General features: G+C 33.9%; 1 protein-coding gene across 17 annotated transcripts in view; it reads left to right on the forward strand.

The window, feature by feature from the left end:
- Window positions 1-18,830, forward strand: part of Dmd (dystrophin) — a 2,094,227-nt gene that overhangs the window by 1,583,932 nt on the left and 491,465 nt on the right. For all 17 annotated transcript variants that reach the window (XM_078034984.1, XM_078034996.1, XM_078034982.1 and 14 more), the window contains one exon: window positions 1,249-1,438. In XM_078034984.1, the coding sequence (XP_077891110.1) occupies window positions 1,249-1,438 (190 nt within the window). The remainder of the gene's footprint in view (window positions 1-1,248; window positions 1,439-18,830) is intronic.

Raw genomic sequence — 18,830 nt, forward strand, 5'->3', positions numbered from 1 at the left:
AGAGTGTGTGTGTATGTGTGTGTGTGTGTGTGTGTGTGTGTGTGTGTATCCACAATGAATGAATATATATAATCTCCAGAAAATGTAAATTTTTAAAGTTTTTGTGTGTGTGTCATTAGAGTATTTATTGCATCCTTTTAAAAGACTAGAAGAAGGGGAAAATGGAATGTGAGTAGAAGGAACATTTTTGAGTATCTCTAATGAGTAACTGTGTAATATGTGAAGTGCTAGACTTTACATGCTTTATTGTATTTGATTCTCATCCCAGCCATAGCTACTGGAGATGAGGAAATGAGAAATCACAGAAGTTAGTAACTTGCCATGTCACACAACTGGTAAGGAACACTGGGAATTGAACCCAGATCTGTCTGGTTTTTAAGGCTCTTACTTTTTCCATTACACATAACATTTTTCTTTTGGGGAATATTTGCAGCTGTATGACCATCATCTAATGAAATATGAACCTAGTAAAGTAGTTATAACACTATAGGGTCATGCAACATGATATTTTGCACAATGGTTTCTATGAAATGTTGTTTTTTTTCTTGTTAATCTTTCTTTTCCCTTTGCCCTCCAATCCTATTTTTCACCTCCAGTGAAAAAAATACCTTCTGACTGTGTATCTTCTTGACTTTTCTCCTTCCCTGTCTAATCCTTGTTTCTTGCTTCAGAGTGACATCAAGATAGGCGGGGATGGGGGAGGTGACTTAGTGGCAAAACACTTGCCTAGCACACATGAGGCAATGAGTTCAATCCTCAGCACTACATACAAGTAAATAAGTAAAATAAAGGTATTGTGTTCCTCTACAATTTAAAAAAATGATAAGCAGGAGGAGAGATTCTAAGGTTTTACTTATAAACATTAGCTTTAACTTTTGCAGCATATCAAAATAAGCATTCAATATTGCCCAGCACAAACTATTAAGTTTAAAAGATGATAGTTTTGATGTCTATATATGAATTTGCAAATATCCAAAGGTTGTGTGTGTGTGTGCAAGAACCATTTCTGTAGAGAAGATTTATAGAAATCTGGGATGGTCATTCATTTTTAATAGATATTCTTGCACGCCTTCCTCCATGCAGAAGCCTTTAAGGTACATAGAAATGAAGATAAATAGCACAGTATTCAAGTTGTTGTTGCTTAAAGAAGAGCTTGAGCAACAACCCACCTTTGCTCTTTTCATGGAGTTCTCTGGGTACCCCATTCTGATATTTGAGAATTGCATCTGGCTATTTGTTCCTTTGCAGAGTGAGTGAACGAGAGGCTGCTTTGGAAGAAACTCACAGATTACTACAACAGTTCCCCCTGGACCTGGAGAAGTTTCTTGCCTGGCTCACAGAAGCTGAAACAACTGCCAATGTCCTACAGGATGCTACCTATAAGGAGAGACTCCTAGAAGACTCCAAGGGAGTAAGAGAGCTGATGAAACAATGGCAAGTAAGTGAAGCGTTTCCACTTTAGCACTCTTGCAAATCCAATTGAACAACTCTCAGCATTTGTACTTGTAATTGATAATCTGGGGACAAAATAAAATGGCTGTTTTATACAGCCCAATATATTTCAGCATTTGTGCAAGGAAGAGAGAGACAGAGGGAAGAGGAAAAGTCATTTGTGATTCCATTTAATACCCTTATCTTCTAAAAAGTACATATTTTTTATCAGAAAAAAAAACTTGCATATAAAACTAGAGCTTTGGTCAAGCAGAAACTTTGCTCCGACAGAGAAATAAGTTAGGGATTGGTTTATTAAATTGAAAAGGTTGCCATTTTTGAGTGTTTATTTAATATTTTACAGGGAAAGCATCTGTAAGAATTGTCTGTTTTATTTAGCGTTGCTAACTGAATCAGTTTCCCTTCATTACTTTCAGATACATTTTGAAATGTTAATCTGGCATTTTGTAGTGATCTTCCTAACATGATCTGTGAAAATAAAAATGAAATGGCTAAATTTGTCATAGTTAACGATCATACAATATTCAGACAATTGTTTTTCCTAGAAACAAAAATTATTGCTATAACATTTCATAGGCATAAACAGTGAAAACAGAAATGTGAGGTAGTTTTGTTTAAACAGAGTCTCATTGAAAATCATATTTTGCAGTTCAAGGAGGCTCTTCAAATTTATTCTCAGTAACTAATATAGTATACTGGAACTATTGTGGAGTATTATATATAGTTGGTTTTTCTAACTTTGGTAGCATTTCAAATATAATTTGATATGTTAAAATAATAGAAAGTTTTAGACCAACCTAATTCTTTGCATATTTTAAAATCATGATGAAAAAAAGTGATAGCATATCCTAGGTTGAAAATACTTCCAAAATGAATCACTACAAGCAAAATTTCTCCCTCTCCCGTTCTCCTAGTTGTTGTTCTGCATCTTGTGGTTTGTCTGGATATGATATTTGATCTACTGTGCTACTCTGGTGCATAGAGTAGGTGATGGTGGCAATTTATACTGGTTTGAATCTGTCATTCTTGCATTGTCATCCTCCTCTGACCCCGCTTGCTCATCCACAATGCATGTTATATTCTTTGATACTTTGGAAGTAATTTCTTCAGAACAATACCTGACCTGACTTAACTTTTACAAATATCTCCCAGGGCTTTTGATAGACTATAAAAGAAATGTAAATTTAGGGTTTTTGCACATTCTTAGATGAATGATTAGATAATATACTTCTGTAACGCATTTTGCTCACATTATTTCATAAATAAATTTTTATTTCACCTTATTAATGTTCATAAAACCACCATAGAATTTTAATAAATACACAAGTTCACATTTTCCCCACAGTTACGGTTGATAAATAATATAATCTTGATTATGAGGATTTTTAAGTAAATTACATTGAAATAAATAATAATCTCATTATAAAAAATAATTTGATATCATGGATTTAGTAAAATTTCTCTTAAAATAGTGAACAAGTCTGCTTGAGAGGAAAGATATATCTATTATCTCCTATACATTTTATATTTGTAATATTAAAAATGAAAATTCATATGTAAACTATGAATCTTGAGAAATCACAAAATCCTGAATCATTAAAGGAAAAACTTACCATGTTTCTTAACTATATTTACTATGGATAAATGTAGCAGAAGCTACATGTTAGGTTCAGATTTCTCAAATCTCAAAGCAATTGAAAATTATGCAGAGAAAATGTCTTAGTTTGTGTTATATTATTGAATAAGATATATGTATTATTTTTCCTTGCTTAGCCAAACCAAAGTTATTGCTTACATTAAATCTAGTGTTGAACAGGCCACTCTTCTCCGTCTTTAAGCTGTAGCACAGGTAATGTATAACCTTCAGAGTACCAAAGACAAAAAAAAGAAAGTTTGAAAATAAAACAGGGGCTTTTTACTGCCTCTACCTTAAAGTGATGAACTGTATTTATTGTTAAAAGCCTCATAAAATTCCCTAGAGTTCCTGAAAACCTTGGCATATCATTTTCTCCTTTAACTATAGTAGGATTAACTAAGTTTCCAAAATTATTTTTAGGCAGTTTTTCTCTCCCCTCTCAGTTAATATTTTATTTTCTATGAATTCCAGTTGCCTGAGGTTTAAACTACATATTATAGATAGGAATGACCAATTCCAGTTTTTGGTTAGATGGTTGAATAATGGTCTTTTGATGAAAGATTTTCAGATGTTAGGGTAAAAACTGTGAACTTCTGAAACTATTGATTATTTTTAGTGACACATTTCAACTGATTGAACTGAGTCAAGAAACTAGAGTTTAATGTGGATGTGTAACTGATGTGATTCCGCAATCTATATATGGGGTAAAAATGGGAGTTCATAACCCACTTGAATCTAATGTATGAAATATGATATGTCAAGAGCTTTGTAATGTTTTGAACAACCAATAAAAAAAAGAAACGAAAAAAAATAAAATTGCAGGAAATAGCAGTTGAAAACCAAAAAAAAAAAAAAAGAAACTAGAGTTTAAAAACAACAAATGGAAATGCCAAGCTTTAAAGTAAACAAAATGATATACGTTAAGAGATCATATACAATTTCAGCATTTCAACTAAATAGAAGTGTTTGGGACTCCCCCCCACCCCGTTTGAATATGAAGTTTTACCTTGAACAAAAGGATTTTTCTTTAATATGTATGAAGAGAAAAAAGTGTCTTGATATGACTCTTTACTTCATTTGAAGAACCTGGTGGCATTGCATTCATTGATTCATGCTGTATAGCATGCTGTATAGCATGTTATCAAGCTACATTTAAAAAGTGAGCTAGGTTGCATAGGTGTAGTCAGTGGCATGCTACTTAATAGACAGGTAGGAGGAGGATTAATTGAGCCCAAGAGTTTGAGGGTAGCCTGGGCAACATAGTACAACCCTATCACATGCACAAAAAAAAAAAGAAAGAAAGGAAGGAAGGAAGGAAGGAAGGAAGGAAGGAAGGAAGGAAGGAAGGAAGGAAGGAGGAAAAAGAAAGAGAAACTCCAAATTCCTAGCCAAAGCAACAGCTCTCCCAATAAACATCTATATATCTGTCTACCTCAGCAGTGTTTTTGTTGTTGTTGTTGTTGTTGTTTTGTTTTTTGCTTTGTAAAAATGCTGCTGAATGGAAAGAGAGAGGGGGTAAAAGCCTTCATAAAATGTGTTTTTCTCTGACTGCCAATCAGTTGTTCTATATATGGAGACTTGGCTCTTGATAGTCTACCCATCACTTTTGTTTATCAGCCACTTCACTGGATATTTAATTTTTCCAGCAATACTCATAATGCATGAGTTCAATAAGCATAGATGTATTATGAAATATATGCTTCCTGATGGAATTAACCTGATAAATTCCATTCTGAAACACATTAGAACTTATTTGGTTATTAAGAAAAAGTGTTATTTACTTTTCTTACTAAATCAAGGAAGAATGTTATAGTTGTCCTTGTACTTCAGATGTGTACATTTTTCTTATGAGTGTGGTCATGTCTGATGATCTAACTGGAATTTCTAAGCTGATATACTTTTATGGATACCATATAGAGCCTGATTGGTAAAAGTTTGGGAATTTTTAAATTGTGTATTTATCCTTAGAATGAAGACCTATATTCATAATTGAACTAGATTCTTTTTCAATGCAAAACATTTCCTCTTGGGGCCTAACAGAGTTGATAAAGATGTTCATAGTTCGAAGTTCTAACATAAAACACTAGATAACTAAGTAATATAGGATGAGTCTTTATTTATGCAAATATTTCTTAAGAGTTTCATAAATCTTAACTGGTTCTCCAAACACTCCCTAGAGATCATCAACACCAGTTGTGGATGGGTGGGTGTGTGGTAGAGAAAGATGGTCATAAATGGTGTAATTAAGATCTTTTCTCAGCAAGAACTAAGGAGCAATTGATATATGAAATTCTTTCATCTGTAAGCTGGGTTATGTCTCAGGTCTTCACTAGTCTCATGTGTTTTACTTATATCTTCTGTCAACCTCTCCCTCCATTATAAAAATTCTCTTTTATTAAATAACACATTTCCAGAGAGACAAGTTTGAGAAACTTTGAATTGTATATCATAGTACACCTATAAATTAAGATATATTTGATTTCTAATACATTATTAAATTGGGAGAAGGAGTTTCTTAAGTTTCTCAAAAACAAAACAAACAAAAAAACACCCTGGCCAACTAGTTATTTCTAAAAGAAGAAAAACTTCAATCTTAATATCAAAATTAGTACCTTGAATAAATTTGAATATCATATTTATTGGGATAGCTGATATTAGAAAGATAATCTACAGATCCCTACTGCCAACAAAAGGAAAATTTTAGTGTATTCTTTTCGGTTGCTTTAATTTTGAATTGAGTTTTTATGTGTTTTTTAGTCTTTCTATTTAGATTGTTGTCTAAAGAGTATGAAAGTGAATCTTGATATCTTTATTTTGCCTACTGTTGGCTGCTTACCATTCTGGATATGGAAAAATGTTACATACATTATTTCCTTGAAAACTCTTATTAATTCAGCAATCTTTATTAAACATCTGTCATGTACCTGTGTGTTAGGTATGATGTAGTGATAAAAACATGTTCAGAGAGGCAATTAAGTGGTTTTCTTTCTCTCTTTTTTTTGGAGGGGGGGAGCTTTAAAAGATGCAATTTATTTCATAAAGCTCTGGAAGATTAGAGACTTCTCTCAGGCTTGTAGACAGCAGTCTTCTTTTTCTGTCCTCTTCTGGGGGTGGGGAGAGAGAGAGAGAGAGAGAGAGAGAGAGAGAGAGAGAGAGAGAGAGAGAGAGAGAGAGAAGGAACGCACTCCAGTGACTCTTCCTCTTCTTACAATGGAACTAATCACAACATGATTAGAAACTCTGACCCAAGGTAGGTGCTTTTCAAACATAGTTTAAAGTGTGGGGTAGTGTAATCAATTTAATAAGTATCGATCCACATTTTTAAGTAGAAAAGAAATATTTAATAGAATAGAAAAAAAAGAGCTGATCACTCTCAAGTCAGGGTCATTATTTTTTGGTGAAACTTTAGTTTCCACTATTTGTATGTATGTGTGTATGTGTGTACATGCAGGATCACTATGTACCTTATTCAAAACACTATATTAGAACATGATTTCTGCCTTATTCGAGAAGTGAAGACATAGGCTAAAGTGAAATTATGCTAGCAAGATGAAAACTATAGTGGAGGGCTAAAATGATCTAGCAAAGACAGATTATTTAAATTGTTATAATTCCTTTGGAATTAATAATTGGGACAAGATAATATTTTTTAGGAACATTGAAGAATTTACTCCCCAGTTGTAGCAATGTATTAGAAATCAAAGATGATTTATAGGTACACTAAGTTATACCTGTAATCCCAGCACTTTGGGAGACACAGGCAGGAGGATCATGAATTTGAGGCCAGTTGCTTAGTAAGACTCTGTCTCAAAAAATAAAATAAATATATAAATAGAAGATAGAGCTAAGCCTTTCAGAGAAGCCAGGAAACTCACATAAAATAGTGGGTTTTTTAAAAACATTGTTTAGATATCAGAGGAGCTTTCAAAAATGTTGAACTTTGGGTTCTAGCTTTAAGAGATTCCAGTTGGAAATACTGCATGGTTCTCATGACCAGACAAGGTTGAGAAACACCATTTAGAGAAACTCAAAAGAATTTGACAGGAATTAGCCAAGTACACAGTATTGGAAAGGGCATTCCTGGCTGAGGAAACAGCAGATTCAAAGGCCTGGTTAGTGTGGTGCTGCAGTCTAGCTGGGCACAAAATCACAAGCTGCTCACAGCCTTGTAGATTCAAACAGCAATTCTTTATTCCTGAACTGTCACCGGCACTCTACACGCACGTTCTGGGGAAATTCCACACCTCCACTCGGCTCTGCATCCCAAAATACTCTCTGAATCCCGCGAGAACTCAACGGGAACTCAAGGAGTGGGTGGTCCCTGAGGAAGCAGGATACTCCCTATTCCCAGCAGGATACACCCTAAACCTGGACCCACCCTAATCCAGCAGGATCCTCCCTAAACCCGGATCCACCCTGGTCCTTGAGCAGGGTCACCTTTCTCAAACATTCATGCAATGTCACTGCAAATGACCTGGGTCCAAGGCAAGCCCATTTCCACAATGGAGAGTCCTCCCTCTAAGCAACATGGGGTAAGCTGACAAGGAAATTGCCATGCGTCATTCCTACTTGGCTATGGCTCTCAGCAGTGTGGTAGCTTGGGAATCTGAAGGAATGTCTCTATGACTGGAAAATAATTATTAAAAGAAATGAGATTGGAAAGATCAACTGGGGCTAAATTGTGTAGAAAGACAGCATGATATAATAGAGAATATGCCTTGGAGATAGAAAGATCCCTATTTAACATTTATTACCTTATTGCCTAACTTCTAAGTCCCATTTACATTTTTCCTACAGTGAGTATAATACTTCACAGGATTTGGTCAAGAGTTAATGATAGGGGCTGGGGCCGTGGCTCAATGGTAGATTGCTTGCCTAGCACGTGTGAAGCTCTGGGTTTGATTCTCAGAACCACATATAAATAAATAAAATAAAGGTCCATTGATAACTGAAATTTTTTAAATAGTAAATGATAGGATACAGGGAAGATATCCATAGAGGAGCAGAGTGTTAGACTCAAAGGGCTTGGAAAGTGTAAGCTGTCTTTTCTCTCCCCCTATTTTTTTCATATTTTATTGATGCATTATAGTTACACAAATTGATGGGATTTGTTATTACATATTCATACATGCCACACTACAGTCCTTGGAAACTCACAGCTTTGTTTTATATAAGGAAATGGAATAACCAGACTTGTGTGTTTAAAAGACTATTCTGGTAATTCTGAGAATGAATTGGAAAGATCTGAGCCCTGTGCAAATACAAAAATTAGAAAGTTATTTTTGTAATATTCCAACCAAGAAATTATAACTAAGGTGGCAATGTTGAGAAATGAAGTGAATATTTGAGATGTTTGGAGAGAAAATCAACATGGTAATATACTCTCTGGTTAGTAGAGGTGACCAAAGAATGTAAGGTAGAAGGAGTCACTTTCTACTAACCACTTGACCGAGGAAATAATAGTGCCTTCATGGAGTTGCAAAATCAAGAGGACAAACAGGTGTGGGAAGGGAAGTCAAGAACTTGATTTGGTCAGTTCCAAGATGTCTATGAAGAATACAAGTAAAAATATCACCTCCCTAGAAGTGGACCTGAATTTAGAGGTAAAATTTGGAGAAATTTTACCTGAAACATGAAAGGCATAGAAATAAATGATAATATACACAACTTGATATAATTATTTGAATTCATTCATGCCACTCAGAAATTCACCTACATGCCACCAAAGTATATTACTGTAACCCCAAATTGATATTACATGATGTTTTCTTCTATGTTATTCAAAAGGAAATAGCTATGGAAATCCTCCTAATGGCTTAACCATGAGAAAAGACAAAGAATTAGCAAAACTTCTATGTAAAATTCATATCATGCAAAAGTAAAAACATTTGAATAATGTATCCATTTTGAAAATTCTTTTCAATAATGGCTATTAGCTTGTCTCATATAAACAGAAATTTTTGTTTTTCTTATTATTCTCATTTAGCTCCTATAAAATCTGTATCTCCACATTGACAATATTACTGACTATAGTACTTAGGAATAGATAATAGAGCTACATACTTGTCTTCTTATTATATACTTTAGTATGTTGTTTTGGACACTGAAATTCTTCTGGATTTCAGAGAGAATCCAAAAGGAAATAGTGAAAGTAATTAAAAGTTTAGAGAAAGGAATCACTGAGAACAAATGTTCATAATTGCTTTTTTGATCTCTTGTAGAAAAGAAGACTAAACATAGAAAATAAAAGTCTACTTTTGTCCAATGATGAAAAAATCTACCTCAATTTAAAGCAATATGAGTTTCATCACTAGATTATTAGGATTGTAACATTCTGAACCATGCTATCATGGTCATGTTCATTTGGAAACATGTTAGCCAAATATATTGAAACCTTTAGAACTTACTTTTCTGGATATTGGCATTCCATTAGATAATTATCTGAAATGATACAAGGGATGCACTAAATTGAATAACTTTGTAATTCAGCTACTGTATTCTATAATTTTCTATCTACAAAAGGTAGAAAAACTCACATAGGTAAGATACTGTGCATACTAAAAAGCCAATTTTGATAGCTCCTAATAACCATTGTCTTTTATTCTTCACAGAGGTTTTGTGAGGTTCTTAGAAGGTAATAAATATAAAGGCACTTTGAAAAAACTTTCTTCAAGTGAAAGGTCCTTATTAATGTTATGAATTACCATTAGACAAAAGTCAAGCCAGAGCTATAAGTCAAATACTGTAACTCTTAAAAATAAATGGATTAAAGGTATATTAATTAATAATAACTAAAAAATGTACTTTTTGTATTTGGCCAAGTAATTGTACTTTCCTTATCTAGTTTGATTCTCACTAAAGTCCTATGGTGTTATTATTATTTCCATTTTCAATTGAAGAGGTAAAATTATAGAGTTTAAATATCTATTGTTCCTCCCTTAAAAATATTAACTAATACGTGTTTTATTGCTACAGATTAGAAGGGCTATTATTGCAAAGTCAAAGCCTATCACAATAGATGTTCAGTTTTCTGGAATCGAAACACCATATATTTATCCAATTATTAGGATAAATGATAATAGCTAATCTTTTTGAATACTTATTATGAACCAGGCAGTATGCTAGCTAAGTACTTTGCTTGTGTAATGTAATATCATCATACTGTTATTACAGATGAAAATACTGAGACTTTCACAGGTTGTGTAATGTCTGCTAAGGTCAGACAACTGTATATAGAACAATCTATTTGATCCTAGTTTGACCTTCTGACCTTCTATTAATCCTACCATCCTACCCACTACCCACTGACCTAGCAATCTAAACAATGACCCAAGATAACCAAAAGTAAGGTTTAAGTCATTTACCTAATAGGAATGTGTTGGTTAATGGAATTATTTCTGCTTCCTAAATACTCTTCTTACCTTTACATTTTCCAGCCCAGTTTCTACATTTTTCTCTCAACTGAAACACTTCTCTACACAATCATCATATCTATCAAATACAAGTGTTCTTAAACAAATCCTCATTATCCTAGAAAACTGCTTATTTTGGTATTGTTACCCACCCAAGTCTACTGAAAAATTGCTCACCTTTTCACTTACTGGTATGATGTATTATGCTAAAAGTCTCCCTACCTCTGTACTAATTCCTTCCTCTTTCCTTATCTAGTTTGATTCTCACTAAAGTCCTATGATGTTGTTGTTATTTTCATTTTCAACTGAGGAACTATTCAAGGTATCTTTTTTTATTCTCATCAATCTCATTATCTTTATTCAATAGTCAATCTGTAGTTACTAAGTGTCCGACATGTGCTAGATATTTTACCAGAAATAGTCTCCTGTCTATCTCCTTTAATCCAATGCTTGAGTATTTTTTTATAAATTTCTAGTATTTATCCTACATTTCTTACTGGATGTGGGGCATTACTTACTAAATGTCTCACAGACAGCATAAATTCAATATGACTGAAATATACCACATTTTTACACAAAATCTTTATCTCCTATCTTGCTATTTATCATAATACCATCTCTTTAGTCAGAGATATTTCAAACCATGCAGTCATTTCTACATCTACTTCTCATTTGCCTCACTTTCAAATTCCTTTTCAAAATCTGTGGATTTTGCCTCTATAATTCTTTATATATATTTATTTTTCTCCAGGAAACCTTTTATCTTCCTCCACTCATTTTTTCCCACAAATTGCTTCAAGCCAACCTTTACATTGCCATTTCAAACTATGCTTCCTAAATAATAATTTAAAATGTAACTAAAATATAAATGCCATGAGGGGAGATATTTGATTTATCTTACTTAGTAATATATTCCCATTTCCAAAGACAGTGCCTGACACATGATAGGTGCTCTATAAATGTTTTTCAACAAATCAAATAAATATATAACTCCCCTTTTCAAACACTGTTTATGACTTTGAAAAGCCATTGGAATGTCCTATAAACTGTCCTATAAACCTGACTCAAGGATTGGCCCTAAATCTCAATTTCAAATCTCATTTCTTATTTTATTTCTCCCAGTTTCCTCAACTCCTACAAATACAGTGTGGTAGTCATCACTATGACCAAAATATCTAACATGAACAACATGGAGAGGGAAATATTTATTTGGTGATCACAGCTTCCAGAGGTTCAGTCCATGGTCAGCCGACTTCATTGCTCTGGGCTGGAGGTAAAGCAGAGCATCATGGTAAAAGGGTGTTGTGGGAAAAAGCTGTCAGTTCATGGTAGTCAGAAAACAGATAGGAGTGGAGGATCATCTAGGAGCAAAATATAACCCCCTGGGATATACCTCCAGTGACCTACATCCTTTGGCTATACCCCACCTGCCTATAGTTACCACCTAGTAATCCATTCAAATTATTAATCCATCAAATGAATAAATGCACTGATTAGGTCACAGCTCTCATAATCTGACCATTTCACCTCTGAACATTCCTGCATTGCCACATGAGCATTTAGAGGGATATCTCATATTCAAACCATAACAAACAGGTAGCCAAACTAGTTTGATGTCTTTAAATCACCTGATATATTCTCTTAAGATTCATTTTCTTCATCTCAGCTTATCCAGATGCTATATACTTTTCAAGGAAAATCAAGTTCAAATCTCCCCTAGTTCCCTGAGGTCCTGAGCTAGACGTTGTCTTGTCTCTCTCTTTATTCTATTGGTATTTATCTTCAGTATAAGTGATGTTTAGTGCTTTCTGCATTCTACTAGAAAGACTAGACAGGGCAGCTTTTAATAGTGTGAGCTTTGAAGCTTGACTACCTGGGTTTAAATTGGGATTCTAGTATTTACTGACCATGGACACATTTCTTAATTGATCTCAGAATATATAACTATAAATAAAGGGTAATGACAACAGCTACCCTTCAGGTTCTAATGAGGGTGATATGAATTAATATATGTGAAGTGTATAAAACAGTATCTGAAACATAGTAAACACCCAATAAATACAGTTAGTATTATGTCATTGCTATTTTTAGGTGTGCGCATGCCTGTGTGTATAGTATATAATTTAGTGCATATATTTATAAATAAAATTCAGCATTGGTCATTTTACTATAGGATCCTTGAAGACACAATTCTCATTTGATCTGTGTGAAAAGCTACTTAATAAGAAATGGATGAATAAAAGAAACTATGCCTACTGTTGGCTACCATGAGTGCTGGAACTTCATTTTTAAAGGCAGCCTTAATTGTTCTATATTGTTAATATTTAAAAGATTTTAGCTCTTGAATGTAAATACTGAATCATTTTTCAAAAAGCTCTTTAAAGTCTTCAATTACAAACTTTAATACCCCGTTCTTGAGGATAAACATTCTACACTGAAAATTAAAAAGACGTTTTGTCTTTCATAATGACCTCCTTAGAGAAATCAATTGACTTGCCATCCTGTTTCAACTAAACACAAGACATTGAGCTTCCCTGAAACACTTTGGTAAAAGTAGTTCATTTTCCTTCATACACTCTGAGCAACATAGCAAATTTCACAATGCTTTATAGATATGTTCATAAAATTAATAAAATTGTTTAAAATGCATCATATGTAGCAGTAGCACTGATGACAATTAGAAAGCTTTATTTTCTTTGATCTCCATCAGAACTTAGACAAGATTTGAATAATTTCAGGCCTTGATCTCCAAATGAGAATTGAAGAAGTCAGAAAGTGGGAACTCAGAAAAAGTCAAAGAATTTTATGGCACTTTCTCTTCCTCTCTTCATCTAGCTTCCAAGAATTCTTAAGAGTCAGTGGTCTTTGAGAGAAGAATGTCCAGGCTGAAAATGTTATTCCTTTCTGTGAATATGGAAATCTCTCCTTATCCTATTAGAAAATTCTGGAAGTATGAATTTGGGAGACAAAGAGTCTTCAGCATTGTATTTACAAATTATTAAAAACAGAACTTAATCTTAGTGTCTCTCTTGTGCATTTTATATCTGTGATGATAAAACATTGGAGGTATTAGTCAAAGATTAATAATATTCAAAATAATTTAGGTTATCAGCATGCGATTTTCATTCCACATGAGGTCCATTTGCAGTTTACATGGTTTTCTAAATTACATTAAAATGAAATGTCAAAAAGTTCACATTTTTTCATGTTTAACAGCATCAATCTTTAAAGAAAAGTTATTGAACAAAGGTCTATGCATAAATCAGCCATTCCCTGTAGAGGTAAAGGAAGTCATTATACCTGGTTATGAAAGAGACTTTCATGAATACAAGGGGCATAAATCATTCTCCTCTGGAGATCATATTAGTCTAGATGGAAGAATGTCTATTTCCTGATAGTGAGAAAGGAACAAATTACTTTTGTTTGCTCCCGCATCTGTGGTTATCCTTGAGAAGTCTGTTAGCATGTTGACTATTCAATATTATTAATATTATGACTTAGAACTGTCTGAATCCTTATAAATGTAGTCTTTAAGTTTTCTAAAGCTTTCAGTTTTTCCTTTCTAGTGTTTTTTCACCTCCAACACCTTTTAAAATAGATCATTCTTTGGAAGTTACAGAAAGTTATTCTTTGCAGCAAGCAGCATTTTGCCTGCTCTCCTGAGCCAACTATGTTTCACCTCCATCCTTTGCTCCCAATTCAACAATTCAATATTGGATTCAATTTAGGGCTATGACCCCAGATAGAATGAAACCTAGATATTTATGAGCCACTCAATCAGCCATTCTGCTCAATGATTTACTCCATAAATCCTATTTTTAGTTTTAAAGCAGCTTCACAAATGGTTGCAAAATGGCTGTACATTACATTTTTAAAATCTGAAATGAGTGGAGATAGCATTTTCTCCTATTATGGAAAAATGTTGATGTCCTGTTTTAGAGTAGAAAACAGTTGTCATTATTGAGATGTATTTTCCTTCCATCACTAAAATACATTTTTGATATTATGGCAATTTATACATAGTAGAAGAATGTACTTTTTAAGTGGATTCCCAAATGTGCCTTTTAAGGAAAACTATTGAGAAGTGAGATCTCCTGTAGAATAGTGAAGAAGCATGAAAATACAAAGGTTGGTACGATAGGGAATTATCTTTAAAGAGGAATGGATATTTGTGGGATTTGTGGACAACAAGACTTAGCCAAGGAGGGAAAGGAATAAAACGAATGTGAGTACAGAGTCCTTTGGGCACCTGGAGGAAAGATAGAAAGCCATTCTGGTTAACTTTTGATACATAACAAAACAGTCCAAAACTTGATGGTTTAAAACAGTAACAGTTACTTGTTCCTCTACATGCTTCAACTCTTGGTCATTGTTCTGCCTCCTCTCATGAATACTCACTGGTCTTGCCTCTTGGAACAATTGAAGATATATCAGTATGCTGATATTTTTATTTTAACTTCTTTCCTACAATAGAACATAATTTTCCTTCTTACTTACAGCTGTAAAATGCTCTGTCATTTAACAATTAAGATTAAATATCAATCACAACTAAGTATCTTCTCAAATAACAATATGGATGCCGAACATTTTACTTCCCTTTCTGATTTTCTTTCTCTACAGTTTGCCCCAAGGTATACTACTAATAACAGAGCCCATCTTTGCCAATAGATATTTAGACTATACCTGTGAATAATCTTATTTGCACAGCTTTACTATCTAATATGGGCATAGGTAACCTTAAGAAGGTCTTAGTGGTTCTCAGATTAGTCTATCTCCTTCAACTCTCTTTCCTTTCCCCACCCACTCTCTCATGCTTTGTATTTCATTTTCTTTTTAAGTGACTTTCAACTAGAAAATGCCTTTCTCATCTCTGTACCTGCCTCCAGGCTCTATCCATTTCATTCATCAAAAAATGCCCTTTCTGAATTCTTTCTCTCATTTAAAAGCCATTTATTAAAGTTAGACAAATGATAGAAATTAATTTCTTAAAGATCCAGAAACATTTCTTGAGCAACAGGTGACAAGGATCCAGCAAAATGACATGTAAGCTAATATGGGTGAATCTTGGAGGTATTATGCTGAGTTCAATGATCCAGACACCAAAAAGTGATTCCACTTATATAATAAGGTGCCTAGAATAGTGAAATTCAGAGAAACAGAAAGTTGAAGAGAGACTTCCAGAGGCTGGGGTTAGAAAAGTAAGGGGGCTTCTTGTTTAATGTGTATCTGAGTTTTGGTCTGAGATGATGGGAAAGTTCTAAAGATGGATAATGATGGTTGCACAACAGCGTGAATGTAATTCATACCCATCTAACTATACTCTTAAAAATGGTTAAAATGGCAGATTCTGTGTTATGTATATTGATCATAATAAAAAGTGAAAAAGAAAACATGAGCTAACAGACAACTCCTTAAAAGATTTTCCTTATGGCAATAGTATGGTAGCAGAGAGTAAAAATATCTTATTTACAGATCAGGAGATCTGAGTTCTGATTCTCACCATAAGCCTGGGTGACCTTTGGGTAGTCAGTGTTATTGGAGAACACAGGTTTGTATTATACAAAGGAAGTATTTATCCAAGTTGTCCTACTCCCAGCAGCATATTTACTTGGAAAGTTTATTAAAAATGCAGTATGTCAGAAGCTGACTCTCTAGGGATGGGCCAGGAATTTGCAGCACCCCCAGGTAGTTCCTATACACACTTAAATTTGAGAACCACTGGACTAGATACTTGCTTAAGGCTCTTTCAGCTCTGAAATTTAATAGATTTTAATTCTACAAGGCAGATTGTGCTCAGGCAGAAGAAAAAAAATGAAGAAAATAATAGACTTTCTGCTTGTGCTGACGCATTTTTCATTTGGTATCTCCATCTCCAAAGCCAAGCCGATCAGGAATAGTATTGTTTATTCCTCCCACTGTTTGGGGAGAGACATGAGGAAAAGCTAAGCCAGATGGTACCTAGGAAGATTTACATTACCACTTTCTTTCTTTTGCATTTGCATATTATATAAAACTGCCCATGCCTCCATCTGAGCCATGATCATTAATTTAATGTTATTGTCTAATGGCTCATGACATTAAATTATAACTTTAGCCTAACATGACCAAATTACAGTATTAGAAAGTTTCTTTTAGGTCAGTTCCTCTAACTTTTCATTATGTTTCAGCCTTGATTTAGAGACTCTTCTCACTTTCATAAAAATGCATTTTGTTACATATGGCCTAGGTTATACACAATTTCTCAAAAACAGTCAAGAAAGGATGGAATGTTTTGTTTTGATTTGGAGAGTGTGTACATGCATTCATTTATAGTACTGAAATGGCTTCTGTCTGGGGCTATATATAAGATAAAAAGTGAAGACTGGTAAGTTAGTTACCACCCACACTTGATTGAAAGTGAATGGTTTATCTAAGTATCCTTTAAAAGTATAACCCCTTTAGCTGCATTTTATTAATCAATGAAGTCTTATCCAAACTTGTGACTTGAATAAATAATTTTGCATCTATAATTTTGTGTAGATTATTATCTTACATATTTATATTTTATATAGACTCAGGTAATAAAATACATCATTCTTTGTTAATTGAAGCAAAGATTTATTCTGCAGCAGGTTTTCATTGATATGATTTTACATTTTGAGACTTTTTTCCTCAAATATACATGTTTACACATAAAATATTTTGTTTTTCATGAGGTTAAAATATAAAATAGTTTACAAACAGAGAGAGGTATATTTGGAAGGAAGAGAGAGTAGAGGGGAGAGAAAGCAAGAAAGAAAAATATAAATTGCTTCTCTTCCTATTCTGAAAAATCTAATAAACCAAGGAAGAGAGGAGTAAATGTTCTGGCTGGGCATGGTGGCACATGCCTGTAATCCCAGCTACACAGGAGGCTGAGGCAGAAGTATTGTAAGTTTAAGGCCAGCCTTAGCAACTTAGTTAGGTCCTATCTCAAAATACAAAATAAAAGGGGCAGGCAGGGTGGTGACTCAGTGGCAGAGCACTTGCCTAGCATGTGTGAGACACTGGGTTAAATCTTCAGCACCACATAAAAAATAAATAAATAAAGTTATAAAAATAAAAATAAATAAAAAGGGCTGGGGATGCAGTTCAGTGGTAAATCACTCCTAGGTTCAATCACCAGTAACAATGGGTCGGGGGAGAAACTACACTGACCCAGTAAAATAGCAGATAAAGAAATGTGGTAGAGGGTGATGGGTGTAGACCCTGGTTAAGTATTTCCCTAGCATGCACAAGACCCTAGATTTGATCCCTAGCACCAAAGGAAGGGAAAAAATGTAGTAGAAAATCCTCCCACTGATTCATCAATGTGACACCAAAGGTCTAACACAAGTCATGACAGCATTTCAGCTCACTAAAATTCAGACAATTGACCTACCATGTGAGAATCTCAGAATGAGTTTAGGTGAGAGTATAGAAGTTGAAATCCAATAATATATGCAACAGTGATCCTGCCAAGATTGCACATTGAAAGCAAATTAGTCCTCTAATAGAGAAAGCAATTTGAAATTCATTCTCTGAACAGGTTTTCAAGAACATTCTTTTTTTTTTTTACTTTTCTTTTTATAAAAAGGGAATGCCACCAAATAAACAAAATTCAGAAGATGAGGGGGGAAAATAAAAAAAAAAACTAAGGTGGAATTCTGAGAAAACAAGTGTGACTATGGCACATTCTCTCTCTCACTCTCTCTATCTCTCTCACATACACACACATACGCACTCAATGAGATAGTAGTTTGCCTACATGATGTATCTGTTTGAGAAGTCCCATTGCTGTAGGTTGCTGAAGTGACTAATTCTCATGATGTGACTTATTTTCTTTTATATGGTATTGGAAAAGAAAATCAATTTATCCCCAATTTTTAAGGGCAGTGTTATATTCTGATTCTCATAAAACATATACTCTTCAAATAAGCAAATTCAGAGTTGGGTAAGACAAGATTATTGACTCAAATGGCATGTTCCACTCTCTCTACTAGAAATTGCTCCGTGTTTCTGTACTCACACACATTGCTGAAGGATTGCCTCCAGTAAAATATCTTTTAATTCTTTAAAGACTCTGAGGACAGAAGGGGAAATAGGATTATTTATTTCTTAAATTGAGTAGCAGGCTAACCACTGACAATAATAATAATATAGAGCAATCATCTAGCACAGGTAAATATTGTGGTAAAAAATTATGTTCTGGAGGACTCAGGAATATAAGCAAGTACACAAACATTATTGTCATGTTCTGTAGTATATTTAGAGAAACTTATGTCCTTGTAGTAAATTTAATGATTAGTCCATTTATTCCCTTCTCTGCAGTC

The sequence above is a fragment of the Ictidomys tridecemlineatus genome, chromosome X, assembly GCF_052094955.1.
Source record: "Ictidomys tridecemlineatus isolate mIctTri1 chromosome X, mIctTri1.hap1, whole genome shotgun sequence".
Lineage (NCBI taxonomy): Eukaryota > Metazoa > Chordata > Mammalia > Rodentia > Sciuridae > Ictidomys > Ictidomys tridecemlineatus.